This window comes from Sebastes umbrosus, chromosome 4 (genome assembly GCF_015220745.1).
Source record: "Sebastes umbrosus isolate fSebUmb1 chromosome 4, fSebUmb1.pri, whole genome shotgun sequence".
NCBI lineage: Eukaryota > Metazoa > Chordata > Actinopteri > Perciformes > Sebastidae > Sebastes > Sebastes umbrosus.
Window position 1 is genome coordinate 10,030,805 of NC_051272.1, and position 27,870 is coordinate 10,058,674.

The window sequence follows — 27,870 nt, forward strand, 5'->3', positions numbered from 1 at the left end:
AAATTTTACGGTGCACAGCTGCTGATGCAGCACCATGAGCTCCAAAATAAAAGTTGTGATGACGTCTGTAGCTTAGAGAAATCAAGACAATTATCTTTGAGATATTAAATCAAAAATTGTCTGAAAATACATGTTTAACCTCAAAGATGTAAAAAAGAAAAGAAAAAGACAATTTTAGCCACTAAAAATATGAGGAATGTTGAAAATATAGACTAATTTTTGTCTTTTTTAGGGGCGTACAGGCGGTCTATAGGGGGAGATAGCAGGTCAACAGTAGAGGTCACATAGAAGTAATGAACATCATCTGAAAGCTGGAAACCTGAAGATTAATTTGAGATGGAGCTCAGCACTGTGAATCAAGTTGCTCTAGTCATAAATTAGCTCTGGATAAAATGAAAAATGAAAATCTTTCCAGGGACTGGTGATATTTTAGTAAAAATAGTGGGTTAATCATCATATTTTCTTGGTGCTGTTGCACTCGGAGCATCTGCTGCCTCAATTTCTCTCCATCATTTCCTCACTGTGTGTCTGATTGTCTCTTTGCTGCAGGACAAACATGACTCGTCCAACACGGACACATCAAACGCTGCAGGTTTCAGTTACAGACCACACCGCCGGCGTGACAAAACCTGACATATGAGTTGGGTTGGAGACCTTTTGTGTCAAGAAGTACAAAGAAAACACCTGCTGTGTCTGCCACACAGTACCAATGGTGGACAGGAAATGTTAAAGGAGTCTCCAGAGGCCGCAGTGTTCATTACAACCACTAAAAGAGATTAGTGGACAGAGCAAACAACATTTAGCGTTTCTTTTCAGCGTCTAAGGTGTTGGATACATCAGACCGGCAATACGTCATCCAGAGGAGGCTCTCATGACCACGCCTCCTTTTGGGGGGAAACCAATCCCGTGTCCCTCGTAGACGGTAACAGAGTAAACAGAAGAAGTTGAAACACGTCTACTTTAAACAAACCACTAATAGTAATAACGCTATGCTGAAGAGTTGCTGTGTAGTTGGTTACACCAACAATAAATCCCAAAAACGCTGATCTCCATTTTAAAAAAAAATTTTTTTTAATCACATTAAATTTCAAAATAAATAATTTCAACATTTCAGGGTTATATCACTGATTTTTTCTGTATTTTTTTATAACATAATATTTATTTATCCAATATTGAACCATTTAGGTTTCCATAAATACCTATAATCTTAAAGGATGGCTTCACGTGTTTTCCAAGTCTTTATCTTAATAACTGATGATTTACTTTTAATTAGAAATCAGTATTTTGTTGATGTGAACGTGACAATGAGGAAAGAGGAGAAGTAAAAATAGCCGATAAAGTTCTATATTCATTATTCAGCCTTTTTGACTAATCATACTGTTTCCTCAAGGCTAATTTTTTAAAGCCCAGTACCGTGGCCCAGGGATCAGGAACCTTTTTGGCATGGGCATCAGATGATGTTATGCTGCACAATGTGACCGGTGTTTGTTGGCCTTTAGGAGGAAAAATTCCGGTGACTGTTGATATAATGATTGAGAATTATTGGAGAAATAAAACAAGCACTCAGGAGAGGAAAAAGTTTTGTTAAAGAAGCAAAATCAGGAGGAAGAAGAGGTGAAGAGAGAAAAGCTGATTTAAGACGAATGGGAGAAGGAAGTGAAGATGGGCGGTGGTGGCGCAGGAGAACGGGTGGGGGGGGGTAATTCAGGGTGAGGACAGAAAGCGGAGGGGGGGGGGGGGTAACATGCTTATGTTCTACTGGAAAAGAGTGAATGAGTAGAATAGATTGTATGGAGAACTCTTGCTCAGCGTCTGTACGGAGAGAAAAAGACCACAACTGTGTCAGTGTGTTTATTCAACGGAGAGTGGCCGACTCGGCGCTCCGGTCTGTGGGAGCCCCGCAGCCTCCAGCCGGACGCTGAATAAGAGGATTAGCCGAGCCCTGGGAGAGCCGGGACGTCCACAGGCTGCGGGGGTGAGAACTGGTGCCCACGCCAGAATGTGTGACAACCCCGCCCCCCCCCCAACACAACCACCCGAATCCCTGCCCCTCTCCTGATGCCAGGGGGACGAGAGTCTGAGGAGGGCGGGGGTGGTTTGAGTAATACCAGCCGCTCAGACTGGGAGGGTACGGCAGGTTAATCTGTGGACAGTCTGGTCTTGTATTTCTTTAAAGGTTTATGCTGGTGGCACTATGCCAGCAAGGTTTGGCTCTTTAAGTACACAATTTCCAGATAGAGTTAAGACTGGCCAGCGCTAAAAGATGTTTCAGTTCTTAACAGATGTGTAAAACGTGAGAGAGCACGCACATAACGACATGTTAAGTTAAATTTAACAGTTTTGTTCCTATAGTGTGTGGAGAGCAACGATTTGGCCAAAACAGCACACCACACACTAACAGACTCATTCATGAAAGCTCTCAAAATCTCTCGTGATCAAACGTGACTTTAGTGTAAACAAACACGGGCAGGAAGAATTAGCAATGTTAGTTTTTACTTTGTACTGAAAATTGACGAAGGATGGATGGATGAAGTCATGGAGACACGTTAAATAAACACTTGTGTTGTTGCGACAAATCAACAAGTTGGTCCTCCATATTATGAGCTCCATCTTACTACTACTTTATGCTTCACGTTTAGCATTAGCTCATACATTAGCCGCGGTCGCCATGACGGTGGTGGTTCTCCTTCCTTCTTCAGTCAGCTTGGTTCTCTATTGGTTATCGTTCTTTCCCACGTGACTGCGTCATCGGCTGTCCTCTGGGTTTCTCACACACAACAGGATATCTGTTCGTGAATATTTAACATGTTTACTATTTGAAATCGTTGCGGCCAGAATGGACTTCTGAGCCGATCGGGGGACGTTAAAAACATTCTTAACATACCTCACACCACAGGAACATCTGGAAAGATAATCTTTAGAACCATCAAAATATCAGGGCTTTGCTGATGATTGTCGGGAGGAGGGAACCAAAATCAGCTTGATTCTTGTGTAGTGTGTATACGGCATTAGTTTATCAGTTGATTTCCTTCATTCCAGACAGCCTCTGGTTTAATTTCATATTTCTATGAAAATCAGCTTGCAGAGACTTCCTGCAGACAGATAACGGTCTAAAAACTATGTTTTGGGGAAAAGGGCAGCAGGAATGGAAGTTTTACAAGTCTGATAATCAGACCGAATTGGCATTTTGTAGAGCTGTCCTCGACCAACGAAACTCTTATTCGACTAACACTCATACGATTTTGTCAACTAATCGATTGGTTGATTTAATCAACAGATCTGTAAAACGGAGTTTCTCCACAAAGAATCACCACTTTAAATCTGGTGTTTACCAGAGATGTGCTCATAAGTCTCTTGGAAATAAGTCATTAGGCATGAAAAAATAAAAAATCGCGTATAGGAGGTCGGGTTGGATGGACGGGTCAACAAAGTACAACACCACAGACCCCTGTTTCTACCACAATATCCTGTCAGTGTTTCTTTTAACATGCCCACAACCTTTCCCCAACCTTAACTAAGTAGTTTTAGTTTTGAAGGCACTGACGACCGACGTCATCCTGCTGATAGAGGTGTCAGATCTGATGGATGGTTTTGTCAATGACAAACACTTTTCACAACTGCCAGCTAGACTGCACTATGAAGCCAAGACACAGTAACGACCCTGCTGGCCAAAACGACTATTTATTAAAGTTGGTCATTAGTTCAACTGGACAAGAAAGCCGAAGAAACAAGCACATATTTTATTTTCCCTGCACCTTTGAGATGAACACTGACTGCAGCATCTACTAGGGCTGTGTATTGGCAAAAATCTGGCGATACGATACGTATCATGATACAAGGCTAACGATTCAATATATTGCGATACTGTAAGCAAAGCCATATATTGCAACTTTTTTCTAAACTAATTTTAGGAAAACTGTAGTTGAAACTGAGCCCACTACAACCTCGGAAATCACAATAGCGTCGGGCCCGCTATTGCACCATCGGATATTTAAGAGGTTAATTAAAAATCGATACAGCGTTTTGGAGAATCGATACAGTATCGCACAACATAATATCGCGATACTCATGTGTATCGACATTTTCTTACACCCCTAGTATCTACAGGTCATGTTAGATCTGTGACAATGATTATTAACTAGCCAAAAAAGTGAGGTTTTACAACTTATATGTTACACAGTTTGTCGAAGAGCACTCTAACCTCAAACCCTGATCTCTCAACTTCACTGTTTCTGTAGTCCCTGCTCTCCTTTCCCTATTTTCATGCAGGTGAAAACTATTTTGGCTCAAGTGCAGCAAAAATAACAACATTTCCAAACTGTCTTTGAATCTGTATTGGTGGAGAAACCGAGTTTGACCTTTGTGAGGCTCAGACAGCACAGTGATTCATCAAAGTGCTCCTGCTAGATGTATACACAGCAGAACGTCCATAAAAACGCAGAAATCCACTATGAGACCACCAACAGCAAATCAAAGCACCTCGTCACAGCGCTGCAGGCATTACACAAATGAAAAACCTAGAAATCCCTCCAAACCGCTGCTGAGAGCGTCAACACAGGGGAGAACTGGCTGTGGAAGACTAAACTCATCAGCCGAACAGAGGCCTCGAGGGGTTGAAGTTTTCCTCATCGATCAGCCGCTCTCATCTTTCTCTTTTAACTATAAATGGCAAAGAACAAAAGCTGCGGATTATCTACAGGCCGAGTCCATCAGCCCTAAAAGGAGGACCAAACATGAAAGGAGCAGAGAGGAGGATTTCATATGTGCACGCCAGGAATGAGGGCAGGAAAACAGACTACAGGAGCTCAACTGAAGTGGAAATATGACCCAGTGCTGCAGGAATATCATCTTTAGTGAGTCACCTAACGTAGTGTTGAGTATTCATCTCTTTCTTCCTTTTAAAAAGTAGAAAAGTTTGCCCCTGGGTGAGATTTCAGAGCCGTTACAAAAACCTTTCTTGGAACAAGTAAATCATCAAATCGAATCATTCCCCTCAAACGAATGCTTCACTTTACTGAAATGTATAAAACGAATTGATCAGGTTGATTTGCAAGAGAAACAAGAATTTATTTGTATTTAAGACAAACGTGAAAATTTCAGAAAACTACTGTATGTTGGAGCTGAAGACGGTGTATGTTCAGTCAGAGCCGAAGAGATGAGAAAAATAACAAGATTCAAACATTCATCAACATGATCCAAGCTGAGACGTCTGCAGTCAACCACAGCTGCTGTTTAGTGAAATCAGGGCCTAAATATCAACTCTGAGTCCAGTTTTCCACAAACTACAGTTCAAAAATAGTTAAATACTGTAGGTATATACACTCACCGGCCACTTTATTAGGTACACCTTGCTAGTACCGGGTGGTCTTCTGCTGCTGTAGCCCATCTGCTTCAAGGTTCGACGTGGTATCAGAGATGGTATTCAGAGATGGTATTCTGCATACCTTGGTTGTAACGAGTGGTTATTTGAGTTACTGTTGCCTTTCTATCATCTCGAACCACTCTGCCCATTCTCCTCTGACCTCTGACATCAACAAGGCATTTTCGTCCACACAACTGCCACTTACTGGATATTTTCTCTTTTTCGGACCATTCTCTGTAAACCCTAGAGATGGTTGTGCGTGAAAATCCCAGTAGATCAGCAGTTTTTGAAATACTCAGACCAGCCCGTCTGGCACCAACAACCATGCCACGTTCAAAGTCACTTAAATCCCCTTTCTTCCCCATTCTGATGCTCGGTTTGAACTTCAGCAAGTCGTCTTCACCACGTCTAGATGCCTAAATGCATTGACTTGCTGCCATGTGATTGGCTGATTAGCTATTTGTGTTAACAAGCAATTGAACAGGTGTGCCTAATAAAGTGGCCGGTGAGTGTATATATATATATAAATATATGATGTCACTGGTACTCAGTGTTCCCCGCCTTCGTGATCCTGCCTCTACTACGTCGCTGTCGCCAGCCTGCCCGATTTGGGGAGACTCGTGGGTACCCATAGAACCCATTTTCATTCACATATCTTGAGGTCAGAGGTCAAGGGACCCCTTTGAAAATGGCCATGACAGTTTTTAGCATAAGTTTGGAGCATTATTTAACCTCCCTCATGACAAACTAGTATGACATGGTTGGTACCAATGAATTCCTAGAGTTTTCTAGTTTCATATGATGCCGGTATCTTCACTCTAGCTTTAAAACTTAAAACAACTTTAAAAGTCCCATGTTGCGTTAATGCGTTAAAGAAATTAGTGGCGTTAAAACGAATTTGCGTTAACACGTTATTATCGTGTTAACTTTGATAGCACTATTATTTATGAAACGTATTTTTGGTTGAGAAACATTTTGAGTTGATTCATGTTGTCGTTCATTTAATTTGTAGATCATCAGGGAATCATTTCTGTTTCTGTTCATCTCAGTTAATTAAAATTCTCTGTTGGGTTTCTTGGCTTATTGTTTACTGTTTATTATCATTTAATTCAATGAGATAATTAGTTTATTTTGATCTGTACTGAGACGGTTTTAGGGGGTTGCTTAGAATTTCTTTTTTCTTTTACTCTCTACTGAACTACTACATTAGTTCTCCTTTCTAAAAATATCCCATCACATCATATAATGTGAACACTTTATAGACTAGACGTTGTGAATGTAACAGGTTGGACCTCTTCCTGTCCGTCAACACACTCAGTCACCTCTCTGTGTGTATGTGTGTGTGTGTGTGTGTGTGTGTGTGTCTGTGTGCGGTCATGGTTTTAACTTTTAACTGCAGTGTATCGTCTCTGCTCTACATCTTCCAACACCAGCTTCACTGCTCTGAACGGTGATAAGACTGAACAGCTCTCTGACAGCTTTGTGTGTGTTCATGCGCTCATGTGTGACCTGTATCTGTAGTCAGAAACCAATGATCTGTCCCGGGGGAGAGCGGATGAATAATGGATCTGACCGTCTACAGTTTCCATCAGCAGCCTCTCTGGGCTGCAGCCAAACACTCTGCAGCCGCCGCCATGTTAGTTTAGACTCTGTCTCTTTTATTCTGTGTGCTGCTGCCAGCTGGACAAGAAGGAGCTTTTGACTCCTGCTCTAACTAATCACTCTCAAGTGTCATATCTGTCCCGTTGGCGTCACTTTCGGTTGACACAGAAGCAGTTAACGTGTGTCATGTTGATCAAAGAAACATGTTGAATTCTGAGTTGTTTCTGTAAACAACCTGTGCACCTGTGTCCTCAAGTGATGTCACTTGAGTCAGCGCCGGTTGAAGACTACAAGTGTTGAAAAGTAAAATAATCCGGAGGTGAGGTGTTAGAAAGAAGTGATCTTAACAGACCTCTGTAGCTGCTCATCTCTGCTGCAGGCTACATTATTACAAGGATAACAAACCACAATCTCTGAATCAAAGTCTGTAAATGAGTTGCATTGTGGGTAATGTAGGCACCTGGTTTTTCACAAGGAAGACAAATGTGTGGAATGAAAGCAACCCCGTCTCCTACAAAATTATGTTGTCATACAACTAAACTGCATTCTGCATTCGAGGGAAACATATTTTCTCCTGGATTAGGGTCGTAGTTTTAAACATGTAGTTTTAAACACGTAGTTAACGTTGTAAATTGAAACCAAACAAAACAAAAAACACAACAAAACTACTTGGTTTGGGTAAGTAAAAAAAATCATTGTTTGGTTTAAAATCACTACGTTTGTTGATTCATGTCTGTAGCTTAAATAAAGTAAGTAAGGGATAATGTACAGCGAGCCAGTCATTGTCATCTTACATCACCCTGAAGGGGTTTATTTCACAACAATGAACAGCTAGCTGTACATTACCCCGCTTATTACACGACTACTGAATTAAGAAATCAATAATTTGACAAAAAAATGGTCCGCCAGAGTCCGACATCAGAACTGCGCCAACAGCAACGGTCTGTTACATGTAGCAACGGTCTGTTATACGTAGCAATGGTCTGTTACACTTAGCAACGGCCTGTTACACGTAGCAAAACGGCCTGTTACACGTAGCAACGGTCTGTTATAAAGAAATAACAGACTGTAGAATGCTAGAACGATATCTCTGGTTCTGCTGCATTGGTTTTGATACTTTTTGTAAAATGTCCATCCTGCATCCAACAATGTCATAAAAGTACAATGCTAAACCAGTCCAGTACTATTTTAAACCTGCTCACAACCTATTTGTATCACTACACAAATAAAAAAAGATATGGGCAGCTATTCAGAGGTCTGAAACCAGGCAAGAATTTTACTTGAAGGGACAATCAAGTTAAGTGAAGTGACGTAAAGTAAAGGGAAGTGTTGGACAAAGAGACTAAATATTTGTAGAGATGATGGTGTGAAAAAAATGATAACAGGTCAAGGACTTTTGTGTCTCTTGCTGTTAAGACAAAACAAATGCATGAGCTTGATGCAGCACCTCTGGATGCAAGAAATGTGGAGCTAAAGTTCCAGAAAGCAAGCGTCCTTCCCTGCAGCCACCATACTTCAGTTTGGACACGGTAATGTTTCAGTTAAAGGGCCCTAATCAGGCAAGATTACAGAGTACAGAGTGCAGGATTTAGTTTCTTTCTGACAACAATATAGAAAAGTAAAGAATCTCAGCTTTGGAAACTCAGAAAAAGAAATGAAAACAGCTTTTAGAGACTTATCAGACGAATGTTCAGGTCCCGATTTCACAAAAACAACCCTGGCCGACTGCAGATGTCGTCTCGACTTTCACCCTTTGTTGTATTTACACCAGTTCTCAGCGCTGACGCAGGCTGTCCCATCAACACCTATTCAGCTGCTGAATGTCTGCTGGGTACCTGCCCACTGTTCACCGTGTGCCAGCCTCTGCTGCATCAATCTCAACAAACCCTGCGGTCGAAACCTTCAGACTGCTTCTCTCTGTCGGTCTGCCCGGCCGTCACCTCCACAGCCAGCGGCTCTGAACAACCAGAGAGCCACTGGGATGTTTAGACAAAGAGCGCCCACTCAGAGCCACTTGTTTACAGGAAGAGGAAGATTTAAAGTGAAACTGAGAAAGGTACGACAATCTCAGAGTTACTTTATTTATCTTAAACCTTTGCTGGTATAGCTATGCCAGCTTTATGTCGGAGTTGCTACAGAGCAGAACATAAATAATGATTTAGCACACAGCAATAAACATTGGGGAGCACTAAATGTATGCAGCATGTGGCTCATGTTGGCATCAATCAGAGAACAAAGCAGCGGTGTGGATGTCGGGGGGGACCGGTGGTCTCTTAAATCACATCCCTGTGGCATTCAGAGCTTTCCCTATGGGAGCCATCTAGGTGATATGTAAACAAAATAGCATCCAGGTGGACTTGTGTTTACAGAAACTTTACCGCCAATCAAACTGGCATGAATTTGATCCCGACTGTGACCCAGAACTACCTGTTGATCTGAGGAAATGTCAGCACACATGGCCCTGGGAAGGTTTTACTATATAAAACCTCCATGGATAAAAACTCTTAATAAAAGACTAATAATTGACCTTGTTTTGCAATTGGAGGCGTCCTGAGAAAGGTTTTGCAGGCGTCTCTAAAATGCTGGCTGCAATGTTTTCATTGCAATACCACGAGTGGCGACTGGGACGAATAGGCAGCAAGCTGAGTGGAGGCACCGTATCTCTTAAATCATCCATGGTTCATTTGTGTATTTTCTATTATTGCTTGTCACAGAGATCAGTTACTGGGGTCAGCTTGAACTCACTCGGTTATAACTCAGTTTATTGTCTTTGAAACATCATATTGAGTGTCTTATGAAGAAACTCAGGGTGAAGTTTCTATTATAAAAATAAACGCTGTTTCTCTTTTGCTGAAAGGAAAAAAATAAATCAAGTGACCTTTTTATCAGCAATTGATTATGGTGATATTTCACATACGCATGCAAGTTCATCATTAGCGTTACGATTTGTCTCTGGTTCAGGTTTCTGCGCACATCATTGCAGTTTGTATGAGAAAGTTGGTTTATCCTCCTTATACAACCGTAGAATGGTACATTTCTGTAAAAGGCCTATTGCACGAACTGCTTCCATATCGATGTTCTCTACTGACTCACAAAACTATCAGTAGCTGGAACCTCCGCAACGTTTTTGGTGAAAGTGCTTTTAAAGTTTTTGCACCCTCATCTTGGTTTGAGCTACAGAGATACTTTAAACTAAATTATTTTATATGCCATTTGTTTTTAGAGCCACGTTGCTTGCCTGGCTAAAAGGTAGAAGCCGTTCCGTATCCTTCAACCAAAACAAACCGCAGCGAGCCGAAACGAGGAAGCACAAAACAGTGGAGGGTCTGCATGGATACGACCTGCACCCTCACATGTTAAATCCAAAGTGGTAAACACTACACATACAGTAAAGTATGGAAACACTTTGTGTTTCACACATTTCCAGGAAAAGCAGAGCTAAACATCACGGCTAAAGCTGCATGCTAACTCTGTCATGGACAGGAAACGTTATCGTATTGCAGTAATGTGCGGTCAAGCCGGCCGTCACTCATCTCCGTGGTCAAATGGGCCGACGCTACAACTGTAGAGCACCCATATACTGACATTTATGTTAAATGCATTCAAACGGCCCCGATGGAGCTGACCATGGATGTATAAAGAGAACGGAGCTGACGGGAGAGCTAGAGACCACCTTGGAGAAGTTAGAGGAAGTAGACACGTGGGACTACGTCGGGTTTTCAAAATAAGGTGTTAACAAAGGGTATATAAAAAAATACATATATGGAAATAAGGTTGATTGGATTATATTCACATAATAAAACATTACATGTCCATTATAAATTAAAAAGAAAATACCATTAATTTATGAGGGAAATGTCTTTATTCTTAGATTTTTGGGTTGCTGGAAAAAAATGTAATAAATAATTCCTGACAATGACTGATTTATTTGACTTCAGGACAACTCTGACTACATAAATGCTGAAAATCAAACATTTTTACTGTATTAATTTAGATATTTTCCAAAGTAAAAGTCCCTAGAAGTGTATGATTCAACTTTTTCCCATGGTCTAGTGGTAAAAAAGATAACAAAAATCACAATAAATCGCAATATAGAATCGTAATACTTAAAAATTGCAATACATATTGAATCGGCACCCAAGTATCGTGATAGTATGGAATCAGGAGATTGGTGAATCATCCCAGCACTACTTCATGTATAGTGACAAACAACTTGTGTCTAGCCTCTATTATTCACATCCTGCAGAGCCTTTTTAATTGGTCCAATTTGGATGGATTCACCTGTGAGCAATCAACCCTGGGACCATTTTCCAACTTTTCAGACTAACAGACTAACAAAATCCATCTGAGAGTCTAAAGTTGAACCAGGTGTGACCGTGTAGAGCCGAGTCTGACGAGCTGAGCCTGAGGTGTCCTAAAAAGGCCACCGTACAGAAGATAACCCTTTCTGACTGATTTAGGCTACGACAGGTTCACTCTTGTTTAAATGATCACCAGAGAAGGAGCAGTGGGTTTCCTTCTTCACCCAGAATTCCCCCAAAATGTATGAAGCGTCTGTTCCAAGCCGAGCTGTTTTGGTTCCAGCAGACGTGTTTCTAATCTAATCGTACACACGGTGACGAAACAGTTTGTCAGAGGCCCAAAGGAAAGCTTCTCTAACAGAAAAACGACTTAATTAAACACCGGAGCTGAATGGACGAAGGAGAGAGCCAACGCTGTATCCCACAGCAAAGACAATGAGAGAGGAAGTGTGTGTGTGAGAAGGGCTCCTACTTATATTATAAACTTTTTACTAATTAATTTACTCTTCAGCTCAGGCTTAAGATGACACTGATGTTCTTAATGATGTCTATAAGAACATGTGTCTGGTTAAAAGATTATTTATCGAGTTAATTTTAGAGCTAATGCTGCATTCAAGTCATGTAGGATTTATAAGCTGCCAACTGGGGAAAACAGTCAGTAAACACTGAGCAAACCCACAGATACTGGCTGTCCACGCTCACATCTTAAAGAGATGTCTATTTTAACAGCGATATATAAATAACTTGATGGGAATAATGTTTGTGCTTATGGATGATTTAACTTTATAGATAAAAAGCAAAAGTAGCTCCAAGATGACGGGAAATAGATGAAAAAACATGGGATGCAGATCTTAAGCGATTAAAGTTTCACAGGTTTTAAGTGTAATGTTTTGCTTTTGTCAAGTTGAATACATTTTCTTACTTTTTGCTTTGTAAAAAAAAAGTATATAAAATCATAAAAAAAGGAAAACTTGTATAAACATTTTAAAACACTGTCTGGTTGTTTTCTTTCTTTTAAAAGGTAGAAGCTGTCAAAATGAACACAATAATAACACGTTAACGCAAATTTGTTGTAACGCCACTAATTTCTTTAACGCATTAACGCAACTTGCGATTTTTAGGTTGTAACTCAGTTTTAAAGCTAGAATGAAGAAATTGACATCTTGAAACTATAAAAACCAAAGCAATCCATTGATACCAACCATGTCATGCTAGCCTGTCAGGAAGGAGACTAAATAACTATCCTCCGTCACATTTCTCCCAATTTATGACAAATGTTCACACCTTTTTTTCCTTTTCGCTATCTCAACCTGTTTCTGGCTCTGTACAGCGTGTATACGCTCTACTGTCTCCACCCGGCGACACCAAATGTTGTTAACTGGCAGAGGAGAGCTGCTAGCAACACAACCCGCAGCGCCCAATATTGGGCTTTGCTGGATGCAGCAAAAACCCGTCGTGGCGTGGCACAAGCCGTTGGAAATAACAGGTTTCAGAGCGCAGTGGTGGCGCTGTCGCATTGCATCTGAAAGGACCTTCAGTGAGTGAGAGAAGGAGAGAGAAATGGAGAGAACTAAGAGAAAGAAATACTCAAGAAGGGGCAAAAAAATGAATGAATGAATAAAAACTGATGAATTATTTGTTTAGGCCAGAGGGGCAAATTATTCTGTATTCTTTTTTAGTTTTTTTTAGGAATTAAAAGTCAAATTTGAAGTATTGAAGATTAAAAAATGTTGTTACAGTGTACTTATTATTTTGCCAATTTTATTTTTTTTAAATCACCATAATGCAGGAAACAAAGTCTCTGAAACTGTAACATTTCTGGGGGATGACACACTGAATCAAAGTAACTTTAAATCTAACCTTTCCAAAAACAAAACAAAAATCTAACTTCAACGAAATCAAACATCTGATTTTAAGTCCTGCCTCAGCAGGAGTTTGATTGACAGATGGTTCATCCAATCACCTGCCAAGTATTTTTATTTTTTTTTTTTAAAGTTCCTGCCCTTTTCCAAACAGTCTCCAATGACGTCCTCTCTGACGGTTCTGTGTAACAAACCATCTGGTGCGTCAGGTTACAAAATATGAGCCGTCTGTCCAGACAACCCTTCACCTGTCCTCTCTCTCCCTCAGCAGGATGTCCCGCCTCCACCGCAGAGCTTCAGATGATGTCAGCGCTACATCATCTGCAGGTCGCGGCAGGATGTCGCCATGCGGGAGCCTCAGGTCTACAGCCAAACACACTAATTGCTTTTTCACCTGCGTGAATCCAGCGAGCTGCTTCAGCGTAACCGGGCGAACACTATCAGCACGATCACCAGCTCATTAACGGGCGGACATTTTGTGACGGTGCCTTGGGGATGCATGACTATTTAGAGGAATGACCTAATTGAAATTAGCAGCAGGGGGGGAGGGAGGGGTGAGACACAGAGGAAATTATGGATTTTACACTTTGTCCTTCTGTAACCTTGACACATTTCTGCTGGATCTAGTGAACCAATGATGGCAGATGTTTCCTCCTCATCGTTATCTGCCCATAAAACACATTTTATAAAACAGGTGTTCTCTCTTTATCACATTATTATGTTGAATAGTTTGTGGGTGGAAGCATTGAACATAAAATATATAAAAAACAGATGTCTTATTGTCTAAGGTAAAATCTTTATCTTTACTTATGATCTTGAGATAATAACGCGTTAACGCAAATTCATTTTATTACCACTAATTTCTTTAATGCATTAACACAATCAATCTTTCTGAGGTTTTAGCGGGCTCTGTTTTAAAGATAGAGTGAAGATACTGGTATCATATGACACTAGAAAACCTAAGGAATACATTGGTACCAACCATGTCATACTAGCTTGTCGTGAACAAGGTTAAATAACTCTCCAAACCTACGCTGAATTTTGGCAAGGAAAAACTGGCAGGACCATTTTCAAAGGGGTCCCTTGACCTCTGACCTCAAGATATGTGAATGAAAATGGGTTCTTTTATTCCACACATTCTGCCTCCTTGTCAAAACCTGCCACCTACATTACCCACAATGCAACTTGACTACTGACAGCTCTGTGCTAGCAGTAGCTAATGTATCCTGGAGCCTCGAGCCTGCAGCAGAGATGAGCAGCTACAGAGGTCTCACTTCTTTTCTAAATGTTTTTACTTTTCTAACTTGTAGTCTTCAACCGACGCTGACTCAAGTGACATCACTTGAGGACATTTATCAGACTTCACACAGCTCCTTCTGGAGACACAAAAGGCTTTATACTACTTTATAACGTGCAGTAGAACTCCTTGATATCTGGAAACGCACAGTGATGAGTAAAATCAGTGGAGTCCCCCTTCAATGCGTTCATCAGTACGAAATGTCGTTGGATTTTTTCAGTAAAATAATTTAATTGCCCACTAATCAGAACAGCAGGGAAACAAGAACAGCATGGCTGTACACAATAGAAACACATCCCCGTTGTGACAGCGACCTGTGGGTCCAACAGCACATCTGGCAGTTATCAGCTTTGGTTCCATTCCAAATCAATTTCAGCCTCGTTCAGAGACAATGTGAAAACTTCCATTTCTGCTTCCAATTAGATTTAACTGCTGTAATTGTCTGGTTCTTCACTGACTGACAGGATTAACCCTTCACAGTGTTCACACGCCTCCCCCTGCAGACAGGCCTCATGGGTGAAGTGCAGCTGTTTTTGTTTTTTTCCCCCCCAAATCCTTGCGATCTTTGTACGACAGCTCAGGTGTGTCAACACGACCTGAGGCCTCTCTCTGAGGAGCAGACGTGTGCACAACCAGTCAGACCAGGAGGAGGAGGGCAGATTTTCCTTGGACCCGAGGAGTGAGTGCCTCTGGGGGGAAAACATCTGCTCAGTGCTGTGTGAGTCTGAAGCTGCAGGTATTTACCTTCAGACTGGACACACCTGAATCCAAGACTTTGGGTCATAATGACGCCCTCAGAAACTGCTCCAGAATTAGATCTGTTTCTGTTTAAAAAGTGATTGTAGTGTTACAGACGTTCAGATTGTAATTTCTAATTATGAGAACACACACACAGGTAGGGTACCAGGTACCCGAAAAAAAAAATATTTCGGTTCTGCTTATGGGTTCCTAAACGCGATATTCCTTTATTATTGCAAACAAAGGCTACATAAAGACATACGTAGCTTTCTGCCAGGACCTGTCTATGAGACTACGTCAATTAACTTCCATTTATTTGCATTTTTCCGAGGTTGACTAAAGAAAAGTCCCCAACTTCTCAGTGGTGCAGGGAAATATAAAAGCTTATGTTTCCTCCCAGGGTCACAATTCTCCCGCTTTTCTTTTCCATTTGTTATCCTAACCTGTTTCTGGCGCTGTACAGTGTATAGGCCCTATTGTTTCCACCCAGACGACAATAGAGCTACACCAAATGTTGTTTACCGGCGACCACGACCATAGATACTGTATCTGTATATATACCGTTTACGCTTGCGACCGACAACACGTTTTAGTTGCACATCACAACATGCAGTGCCCAAGTTGGGCTTTGCTCGTACTCGGTATCGGCCGATACCCAAAGCCCAGGTATCGCTATCGGGACTGTAAAAGTCGGATCGATACATCCCAAACATTAGCAACATTCGTCACGGGTTTTAGTGACATTTGTGATGTGTTTTCTGTACCTATGTGACGTTGTTTCCGTACGTATTTTACTCAGTTTCCAGACTTATTTGAAGCCCAACCATGACGTTTTTCCCTCAACTTAACTAAGTGGTTTTGTTCCCTAAACCTAACTGCGGACATTATCGTAGATTACAATCCAATTAGGCGTCAAAATTACACACAAATCACCTAAAATAAATCACGGATTGTCCTTGTAATGTTGTGCTATTCATGCCCCTACCTATGAGATTTGTAACCTTGGGTTGCGACCTTACAAAGTGATAATATGTTTTTTGGCTTGTTTTTAGGCCCCCAAGTGACCTGAAAACCCATTAACGCTGTGTGAAATTTACTTGTTAGTCCACTCTTTCACATTGTTGTAAAAACCCAACATATTTGGGTCCCTTTTCTTCTTCTCTTACTTCTTTGGAGACTGTGGAGTCCTGACACGGCGCTGTACAGCTCGACCCCCTGCTACTGTTAGCTTGTAATGTCGATGATCGAGGAATTTAAGCTCATTCTCCTGCTGCACTCAATGGAGTCTGATCTGGATAAGAGGATCAGACTAATGCCTGAAATGTAAATGTAAATGTTCTGTAAATACTTGAAAAGCCTTGTTGAGGCCCATCGAATCCCTTTGTGCATGGCAACATCTGCCTAAAGCGTCTACGCATTCACCTGCTAAGATCCCCTCCAACAGCCGGTGAATGGGGAAGAAAAGGAGCGAATCGGCCCTTTTACTGAAGAGGACTTTGACCGACCTGCGTCCTCCACGCAGGCCTTTTATCGCTGGCCTTTTTCTGCGTCACTTTTTTCGGATTTCGCATTCAGCGGTTTGAGAAACGAGGGCCATCGAAACATCCAGAATCGAAGGGAGACCACACACTCGCAGGCAGCTGAGGAGTGGAGAGAACAGGGAGAAAAGTGGAGGACAAATCAAATGGCTCTCCACCAGCTACTCTACGGGGGCTCCACTTGTTCTCCGCTGCAATGGGCCCCAGTGTGAGTGGCCCCCCTTTCAGAGGGGCTGTGGGCCACCCGGATCTGCCCCGTCATCCATTACAGCGTCCAGAGCGGCGGTGGGTACCGAGGAGGAGGAGGAGGAGGAGGAGGAGGAGGAGGAGGAGGAAGGGTGGTGGCAGAGCACCAGGCGGACACCAGCAAAGACAAGATGGTTGGCTAACCAAAAGAAAAAAAAAAAACAGCCTCGACACCCCTCATCCCTTACCCGCCCAGAAACGAGAGAGGAGACAAATGAGGAGGAGGAGGAGGAGGATTAAAAAACGTTAAGGGGGGATGAGGAGGAGGAGGAGGAGGAGGAGGAGGAGGAGGAGGAGGAGGGACAGACAGTAGAAGGATGAAGGCATGAGGCTCTAAAAAGGGGAGAAATGTGGGAGACGGAAGATGTGCAGGAGCACACAGAAGTTGTGAAAGGAGGAGAGAAAATGAGAGATTAAGAGCTGAGGACAGAAAACGGAGATTGAAGAGTAAGAAGGAGGCCCTGAGGAAATGCACTGCAAAAAAAAATCTCTTTAACGGCTAAAAAAACCTTAAAATCTGAAGTCTTCCATCTTTACAATCTCATGTTGTTGATCCAAATATTGATTATTTTAAATTCTCAAAAGATGGCAAATGAGTCAGGCTGGGAGAAATATGTAGAAAACTGATCCACTAGACATCCAAGATATCTCTATTTTGTAGGAAAGGTGTCTCTTTCTTCATTCAGTGCAGTGATCTAACACATTGTGGTGTTGAGATTCTGAGGGTTGTTTCTGAAAAATCATTTAAAGAAAAAATAAGACTTGAAAGCTCAATATGAGACTCACCAAACTCTAAAGCCACAAACTGCTCAAATAAATAACTTGAAAATTAGCTGCTATAGTCGATTAAGTATTCATCCAAATCTGTATTTGAAGAAGTTACTGTTAAAGACTGAAACATGGCTCAAAGAAACTGACCATTGGTCTCCATCCTGGTTGCCTCTGACATCTTAACCCTCGTGCATCACTTTAAAAAAAAGTTGCTCTGAAGTCCTTAAGAGGATAAAATATTTAATCACGATTAATTGTAAATGAAACACACAGGGGAGACTCGTGGGTACCCATAGAACCCATTTTCATTCACATATCTTGAGGTCAGAGGTCAAGGGACCCCTTTTGAAAATGGCCATGACAGTTTTTCCTCGCCAAAATTTAGTTCAGCGATTCAACTTTTATTTACATGGTCTAGTGTTAAAAAAAAGTTACGAAAAATCGCAATAAATCGTAATATCGAATTGCAATACTTAAAAATCACAATACGTATTGAATCGACACCCAAGTATCGTGATAGCATCGAATCAGGAGATAGGTGAATCGTCCCAGCTCTACTAAAAAGTGGACCAATTTAGTACCCTTATAAGTATACTACTAGTACATTGATATTAGTATACTTACTACATAAAGTATACTTCGAGGGAATATACTTGAACTTTACTTTAGTATAATTCATGAAATAAACTTGAAGTATACTACTTTTTCGTAAGGGTACACTTTCAACAATCCACCTGCTAAAGTCTGAGAGCAAACGACTTGTTAGGACGGGAGTTTTTTTACAGTGTGTGAGGCGAACGGAGGCCTGAGAACAGTGATGGGAGACTCACAGTGAGGCTGGGGGTGTTAACGAAGACTAATGAAGGCAGGAGTGCTGCTTAACCTGCACTCCATCGCTCTGTGAGGCGTCGGAGGAAGAATGTGTGTATGTGTGTGTGTGTGTGCACCCCCTCACCCTAACACACTGCGCTCCCACACTTCTGCTTCAGCATCACAGTGTGACAGCGTCCTCTCCTCCTCACCGCCGCCGCCACTGGGACAAATCGCAGTGCCATCATGCGTCACGCTTAAATGCTCCCCCCCCACCCTGAAACCACCCCTCACCCTCTTCTTTTCTCTGTTGCTCTGCACCCCAACCCCCTCCCCCCTCCTCAATCTGCCCTCTTACACCTCCCTTCTTTCTGTAGTTGCCCCCTTTCCTACTGTTACAAAACAAATCTCCCCTCTGACAGCATAATTCACCGGGCCGGGCCAGAGGAGGCGGCGCAGGACGGACGAGCCTCCTCAGCTGACCTCCGCCGAGGACCCGGCTGGTTGTTTCCCCACGTAACCCCGGCCTCCATTCAGCCGAGGGCCCGTGGAAAGAAAAAGAGGGGCGACTCGGGAGGATTCAAACCGGTGGCCCCTGTGTATGCCTGAGTGAATGCCGTTGAGCCTAATACCCACTAATCTGGTCATCAAATACCCCCACTGCCACGACTGGAAATCTGCTTCTTTTTCTCCAGACTATCAGTGGGGCAGCGAGGGACGTCCGCCCAGCCAGAGCTGGAGGGATAAAACGACGGGAAGAGAGAGAGAGGATTGTGAGAAACAGGAGGAAATAAATGGGAGGGTAGAAAGAAGAGGTCATCTGAGGTGACCACAGTCTTGTTTGTGTCTTTCCTCAAAAGGACAAACAGAATCCAAATGAGCTTTAACTAGAGCTGGGATGATTCACCTCATCTCCTGATTAGATACTATCACAATACTTGGGTGCCAATTCGATATTATTTTTGTTTTATTGTGATTTTTGTTAACTTTTTTAACACTAGACCATGGGGAAAAAGTTGAATCAAACACTTCTAGGGACTTTTACTTTGGAACATATCTAAATTAATACATTAAAATGTTTGATTTTCAGCATGTATGTAGTCAGAGATGTCTTGAAGTCAAATATATCAGGAATTATTTATTAAATTTTTTTCAAGCAACCCAAAAATCAAAGAATAAAGATGCATTTAACATAAATGTCAGTATATGGCTGCTCAACAGTTGTAGCGTCGGCCCATTTGACCACGGAGATGAGAGTGACGGCCGGCTTGACCGTACCTTACCGCAATACGATAACGTTTCCTGTCCATGACAGTTAGCATGCAGCTTTAGCCGTGATGTGTGAAACCCAAAGTGTTTCCATACTTTACTGTATGTGTAGTGTTTACTGTTACGTTTGATCCTACAAGGACTTTTCCTACCGTGGAATAACCTCCCTATAGACATCACACAGTCTGAGTCTGTTGAGGCCTTTAAATCCAAATTTAAAACTCATCTTTTCACCGGTTAGTTGCTTATTCTTTGATTACTTCAGGCCTTGATTACCATTACCCCAGTCTCAATAAAGCATTAAGCCTGGTACTTACAGTCTTTGTTTGTCCTGCAAGCGAGAATACTGTAAACTTTCTGAAACCCACTGCATTTCTCTAACCTTCTGTTTGTTTACAGCTGTCTCTCTCTCTCTCTCTCTTCCTAGTTTCCTCTTTCTTCACTCAGGCTTCTCTGTGCTGCTCGTCCTGGGATCTTCCCTGACTGGTCTGCGGCTACGCAGCCCCATACGCAACAAACTGCAATGCACTGTGTGTTCTGACACCTTTCTATCAGAACCAGCATTAACTTTTTCAGCAGTTTGAGCTCCAGTAGCTCTTCTATTGGATCGGACAACACGGGCCAGCCTTCGCTCCCCACGTGCATCAATGAGCCTTGGGTCTGACCCTGTCGCCAGTTCACCGGTTTTCCTTCCTTGGACCACTTTTGGTAGGTCCTGACCACTGCAGACCAGGAACATCCCACAAGAGCTGCAGTTGTGGAGATGTTCTGACCCAGTCGTCTAGCCATCACAATTTGGCCCTTGTCAAAGTCTATCACATCCTTACGCTTGCCCATTTTTTCTGCTTCCAACACAAAGTTCAAAATGTCTAATATATCCCACCCACTGCCAGGTGCCATTGTAACGAGATAATCAATGTTATTCACTTCACCACCTGTCAGTGGTCTTAATTGTATGGCTGATCGGTGTATAGATAGATAGATGGATGGATGGATGGATGGATGGATAGATGGATAGATGGATAGATGGATAGATGGATAGATGGATAGATGGATAGATAGAAAATTTTGTTAAAAAAAGGAAACACCAAACAAGTGGCAACCGCAATGTTGGAAGTGTTAAGCTGAGATGGCAATCAGACCCCGTAATATACCTTTTTAAGTCTCCATATCTCAACTAGAAGTCCAAGACTTATTTCCATTGTGGTCCTTGACAACAAACCAAACAATAAATACCTTTATCACCTGTATCACCAATAATAATTAATAAAATCACTGTGAGCCAAACAAACAAACAAACAAAATAAGCTCAGCCCAGGTTGGCATGCTTGGTGTCTGTGGTGGTGGGCATCACGTCGACAGCCTCCCCCTGCATGTGTTTGACTGACAGACTGCCTGACTGTGACGGCCATCTGTCAGCAGACTCCCTGTTAGACAACAAGAGGCCCGGAGACTCCATGAGGCCGGGCGGAGCGCAGGGCACGGCTGGCACTGCCCATTCACAAATATCTTTTGGGAGGACAGATGGTGCTGAGTTTTCTCCTCATGTGTCTTTTCTTCCACCATCAACCATTCCTGTGCTGCCTCCTCAGCGAGCTGGCACCTCCTTTGTGCCCCGACGTTTCAGCAAAGCTTCATTTAAAAAAGCCCAAATGAAAAGGGAGGAGGCGTGAGGGAGCCCGGAGGCTTTCTGCAGGTACCGAATCATCCAGCACAGATCCAGGCTCACTGGCCCAGGCACAAAAGGTTTCACATCTCTTCAGCTAAAACTGGCTCCGACCAGCTTCTCCCCCCCACCTCCTAATCTTTGTTTCAAGTCTCACCCCCCGAAAAGATTCAACCAAGCAGATCAGTGTCCTCTCTGGCACGCTGCGACTGTACCGTACGGCTGGGAGGGCAAACCAGGGGATAAGGAGCTGGAAACCCCTTCCAGTGTTCAGGCTTATGGTGACAAATCCTGATTCATCCCCACTGACTTCTTAAACCTCTTCGACCCTGCAGGACGCACCGGTGGGTCCGTTATTACAAACACACTGAAATTTATTTTAAATTTTAGTAGAGAAGTTCCAAAAGATACCATCCTAAAGGCCTTCACACACCGAAATACATGAATTTGCCTCTGGTAAAAATGTACGCAGTTTAATTGTCTTGTGCTCCAAACTTACGCTAAATTTTGGCGAGGAAAAACTGTCATGGCAATTTTCAAAGGGGTCCTTTGACCTCTGACCTCCAGATATGTGAATGAAAATGGGTTCTATGGGTACCCACGAGTCTCCCCTTTACAGACATGCCCACTTTATGATAATCACATGCAGTTTGGGGCAAGTCATAGTCAAGTCAGCACACTGACACACTGACTGCTGTAGAGTTTGCCATGTTATGATTTGAGCATATTTTTTTTTATGCTCAATGCAGTACCTGTGAGGGTTTCTGTACAATATTTGTCATTGTTTTGTGGTAATTGATTTCCAGTGATAAATACATACATACATTTGCATAAAGCAGCATATTTGCCCACTCCCATAATGATAAGAGTATTAAATACTTGACAAATCTCCCTTTAAGGTACATTTTGAACAGATACAAATGTGAGATTAATTTAAGTGCTCACTTTCTCATAGACTTCTATACAATCAGACTTCTCTTAGCAACCAGAGGAGTCGCCCCCTGCTGGATGTTAGAAAGAATGCGAGTTTAAGGCACTTCAGCATTGGCGTCACTTTTCAGACCCGGAGGTGAGAAGAGCAAAGAAAGTCCAAATGAACTATGTCACCAAATCAAATCATCCATCTGTAAAACACATCGCTGACAGAACAGATACTACACTAGATCTGGAGAGATCGTTTTCTTAACTGCTGTTTCCAACTTCAACAATAAACTTTGAACTTCAACTTTCAAGCCAACATAAACAAGAAGCCTGTATAGTGTTATCGCCTGAATCTACATGTGCCATGTGATATGATCAAAAGCTCCAGAACAGCTACCAAATGGACCTTGTAGTCAGATTGTTTCGCTGACTCATTCATATATGTGTAAGATGCTGTAAAGTACTCTGATTATTGCCCATAAGTCTTAGTCCTCGCTAAAATATTATGTCAGCACTTGATTTGTTGTTAAGTTCTTACACATTCAGGTGCAAAAATCAACCAACGCAACTAACTGATTAAGTAAATTAGGAGCTAAGTTGTTAACAAGTAGCTCATTAGTTCACCTCTTCCACATTTAACCTCTTAAGCTCTAGGGTGCTGGAAGGTGTGGTTCACCTTGACAGACATACCCAAAATAAATCAAGAATAGCTCCACAACTACCAGGTCTATATGCATGATCTTGGTCTCTATGGATAGGTAAGACCTCAGAGAATTCATCCCCAGTGTCAGTAACATTGTGACTGTTACTATGCCTAAGTAAATTTGTGATGAACCAAAGGAAAAATGTACATTTTTATCCTCGCCTAAAATGTTTTCTAGATTAGACAGTGAATAACACCATTATAGCAATGATGCAATGCACAGAGATGCCACTGAATTCATTAAGCAACTCCTTGACTACAACTGTGCCAAAACAGATATAAATAACACAAAGCACATAGATTCTACAAAGGTTTTAGTAAGGATAGGACCAGGTGGATTCTACGTTTGGCCACTTGGATACCCAAAGTGTGCGAAATGAGTTTTCTACCTCTTGAAAGGGAATCTGGCTATAAAATACTACTGATATCCACTACAGGAGTCTATGTGCACACAATGGAGCCTTTGGCCATGACATTTACCCTGTGCATCATCACATTCTACCATTGTGCACAGTATAAAATCAATAAAAAAACAACTAAATTGTATAATTTTGACTCCAAATGGAGTAGTTTTATTATAATAATGAAACATGATCAAGTAAAACTTAGATAATAAAAAATAAGATCAATATCAATGTAAATAAGAATACGAATCCAAAGTCAAGACTGTACATTCAATATAAAAACAGTCAAAAATATTATAAAGTAAAAATACAATTTCTCGTACGTTGATTTTGTAGCTAAAATATTGAAATTACTGCCAAGCAAACATTGTTTGGACAAAATAAACTTGCAGTGTTGTTTTAGTCGCGTTAAGGCCTCGTCTTTTAGAAACAATTCAGAAAAAAAGACCAGCACAGCATTTTATGACATTTTTAAAGGCAGTGTTTTAACACACAGCTCAGCCGAACTCAGTACCGGGTCCGTCGGTTAAAAAATAAATTTATTTTTGACAAAGTTCTTGTATGGCTCATTTAAAGCTGAAGTGGGTAGAAATGGAGCAAATATGATTAAAAAAGTTATTTTTATAAAACAGTCACTATATCCTGACAGTAGTGCATGAGACATGAACAAAAAAAAAAATGTTCCTCTGTCCTCCGGTGCTCCTAACGGCATCTGCAAGATTTCACGGACCGGAGGGAAACAACCAATCAGAGCTGATCTGGAGCCTGCTGTCTCTGAGCAGCTGTCAATCACTTGCCAACTCCGATCAAACGGTCAAACTAGGCAGCGCTAATCAAATATGAATCAATATTCTGTTACTGTAATGCCTATTTCTCTCCTCAAATGTCTTCAGAAACATCTTGTAGTGTACTGTTTAGCTGTAAAATGAGAACGTTTGTGACCCGGCAGCCATGTTGAGATCAGTTGAGAAAATACCAAGCACCGCCCACCAGCCAGAGCACAGCCAATAGAAACGCTCTCTCTCTGAAATAACCTGTGTTTGGCCAAAGATTTTTTAAAGCCTGAAAACAGAGCCATGAGGAGGTGCAGAAGTCTAGTTATCTCTAAGACTTGAATTACAATATGCTGAAAGGTTATTATGGAATTTTTGCCCAATGATGCCAAAAACATTATACCTACTGGAGCTTTAAGTATTGAAAAAAGTATGATTTTACTGTTGGCACTGAAACAGGTTTTCAACAATCATACTGGAGCGCAAACATGATCACACATGTCATCACATCTCAGATGTTGAACACTAAATGAGTCAAACACATTAAGGGCGTTGCTGCTGCTGCTGCTTTATCAAATTTAAAAAAGGTGGTTTACTGGCTCCTGAAAGCTACTGACAGCTCCTGGCTGGATGTAAAGCTGCATCACTGCTGGATGTTTCTCACTATACTATTTTTTTAAAACCTGCATCCCTTAATTTTTGCAAACAGGCAGGTTGGAACAGTCCAAACAAACACTTAAATCAAACCTAAAACAGGCTGATTTACTTTTACAGACTCCACAAACACTGAAAGTCTCTTCCTGATCAGACACCTACAATCACCATAACTTGAATATTCCTGCAGAGATTTAAAGACTTCCATGCGTTTCTTTCTCTCCTACACCACCAAACAAATGCTAGAAAAGGCTTCAGGAGGGGAAATAAAAACAGACGGTGTATTAGTTGATAGTATTTTTTGCAGTGATAGTATCTGTTTCTGAGAAGCATTACAGGATTACTGCTGTTGTTGTTGCCAGATATGGAGCCTCTGACACCCTTAATAAGCCAGTCAGACTACCGTGTCCAAACTTCTCCTTTCATGCTTGACAGCTCCGGTTTGGAGCTGATGTGTGACGCCTCTGCGCCTCGCAAATGTTTTAATCTGCGATCCCACAGACCCCAGGAGAGGAGCAGATGATCAACAGAAAATCACCAGCCACGTGTGAAAATTTAGTTAAAAAAACGATTTAGACTCGTTTCCTTGAATGTTTCCAAAGACGCACAACGCGTTACGCACAGCAAGGCAAGGCAAGGCAGCTTTATTTGTAGAGCACATTTCAGCAACAGGGAAATTCAAAGTGCTTTACATAAACATTCAAAAACATTGCGACAAAGTGCAAAAGAACATTAAGACATAATTAAAACAGTTATAAAAACATTAAAAGGGACTGTTTGTAACTTTTTACACATATAAATTTACCGGGTCGGGAGCCCATGCGCGCTCGCGTGTGTGGCTCCACCTCACGTTCATGCGCGCACACTCCACACTGCAGGAGAGTTAGTAGCTCTGAGAATATCTAGTGAATGTACAGTGGACGTTTGTGCAGAAATAACTGCTGCAGCTCCTCCAGACCAACAGAGGTTCTCCGTGTCTTGTAAAGTGACGGGGCTCCGCAGCGAGAAACGTTATCGTCTCTGACCAGGTGCCAGTGTCTCCCCTGTTCACTCCGGCTGCGGTTGGGAGGCGATAACGTTACTCGATGCGGAGCCCCGCTGTGTCAGCCCCAGAGGCTGAAGCAGGAAAAGCCAACACTAGGATCAGCATTGATTCATGGAGAGACCGTCGTCTGATCAGCTAACATTACTGCCAAGCAGGTGAAATATAGAGTGTTATTGTGGTTTTAGCTGACATGTGTCGCCTCACCGTTTTGAGCGATGCTCGTTCATGTCTATTTAGAGCGAGCAAGTGCAAGCCGGACGCTAACTTTCGTTGACTTTATGGCCACAGGTGTCGCTGTTAACAAGCATTTCTGAAGATACAAATAGTCCCTTTAATAATTAGAAAATAAAAAACAAGCTAAAAATAAAAGCTAGGATAGAAGCTAAAATAGAATATAACACACAAGAGTAAAAGCTGTAGTGCAATATAAGATCATTATCTGGTTTAATAAAAGGCAGCCGCAGCAAACAGAAAAGTTTTAAGCTTTGATTTAAAAGAACTTAGAGTTGGAGTTGGTCCTGCAGGTTTCTGGGAGCTTGTTCCAAATATTTGGTGCATAAAAACTGAACGCTGCAGGTTCACTCCTGGAAATAAAACGGAGCAAAATATATTTCGAATTGTAACAAAAAAATAGAAAAACAGTCGCAAGAGGTCTTTAATGTGTTTGTGGGCAGAGCTCATGCACTTCCCGGCTCACCTGCGCAATCACCTTAAAGGTCCCATTTTGTAAAAAGTGAGATTTTCAGGTCTTTTACATTATAAAGAAGGTTTAAGTGCAATATAAATACTGTTAAACTATCAAAACGCTCAATATACGGAGAAACACACACAGCCCGTATTCAGAAATTGTGCATTTGAAACAAGCAATTCTGTTGCAATGAGCTAAAACGGAGCGTTTCAGACAGAGGATATGTAGAGGTACATTCAGGCAGACAGTACGAGGAAAATAATGTTTTTTTTTAATATTACAGCATGTAAACATGTTCTAGTAGAAACACAAAATACAAAAAAAATTGCATGATATGGGACCTTTAAAGTTGTGCGCAGCAAGTTGAAAACCAGTCGGTGTCAATAAAGTGGAAACAACATGAGAAGATTTACGCGTTTCTGTGTCATGTGAGGACAAAACATGAGTGATAGCATGTCTTACCTTGTTGGCAGATGAGGATGAAGTGTGCAGCCAGGAGCAGCCAGCAGCCCGTAGTCTCCATGTTGTTGATGCGGTTAACACACAAATGAAACGGTGTTTGGTGTTTGTTTGGTGTTTGTTTGGGGAGCAGGTCCCGGCAGCCCTCACAGCTCCATGCTGCTCCGGTCCGGTCTGCCTGGTCGCTCGGGTTGTGGTCTTGCTGCCGTGTGTGTGTGTATGTATGTGTGTGTGGTACAGATCCCGGGTCCCGGTGCTCCGCTCAGCTCCGTCCGCTCTCCTCCACACCGACCGACCGACTGACTGACTGGAGACGAGCCGCCAGACTGAAGCTCTGCACCGCCCACAGCCTGCAGCCGCACCGGCCTCACCTCCTCCACACATCCAGAAAAACAGTCAACATTTGTATTTTTTTTTTTAGAGTTTTGTATATGTTCATTCATGTATTTCTTTTATTATTATTATAAGTTGTTTTTTTTATTATTATTATTATTGTTCAATAAGAACAGAGCGTTATTAGGACATTTTTTAAAAAAAAATTAAGAAAGAAATAAAAAAAATAATAATAGAAGGGAAAAATAAATTAAGGGGAGGAATAAGTAATGAAGTGAAGAATGGAAAAACAGTTCACATTAGTATATTTTTTTAGTTTTGTTTATGTTCATTCATGTATTTTTTTTATTTATTTATTTATTATTTATATTATTATTATTTTTTATTATTATTGTTTATTATTGTTCAATAAGAACAGAGTGTTATTA

General features: G+C 41.7%; 1 protein-coding gene across 7 annotated transcripts in view; it reads right to left on the reverse strand.

Moving 5' to 3' along the window:
- ptprz1a (protein tyrosine phosphatase receptor type Z1a) overlaps positions 1–27,509 on the reverse strand; it is a 92,947-nt gene extending 65,438 nt beyond the window's left edge. Inside the window, exon 1 of one of the 7 annotated variants that reach the window (XM_037767388.1) lies at positions 27,113–27,509. In XM_037767388.1, the coding sequence (XP_037623316.1) occupies positions 27,113–27,173 (61 nt within the window). In that variant the 5' untranslated portion in view covers positions 27,174–27,509. The remainder of the gene's footprint in view (positions 1–27,112) is intronic. The other 6 variants (XM_037767387.1, XM_037767391.1, XM_037767392.1 and 3 more) reach the window with 6 other exon arrangements.
- Between the last annotated feature and the right edge of the window lie 361 nt (positions 27,510–27,870).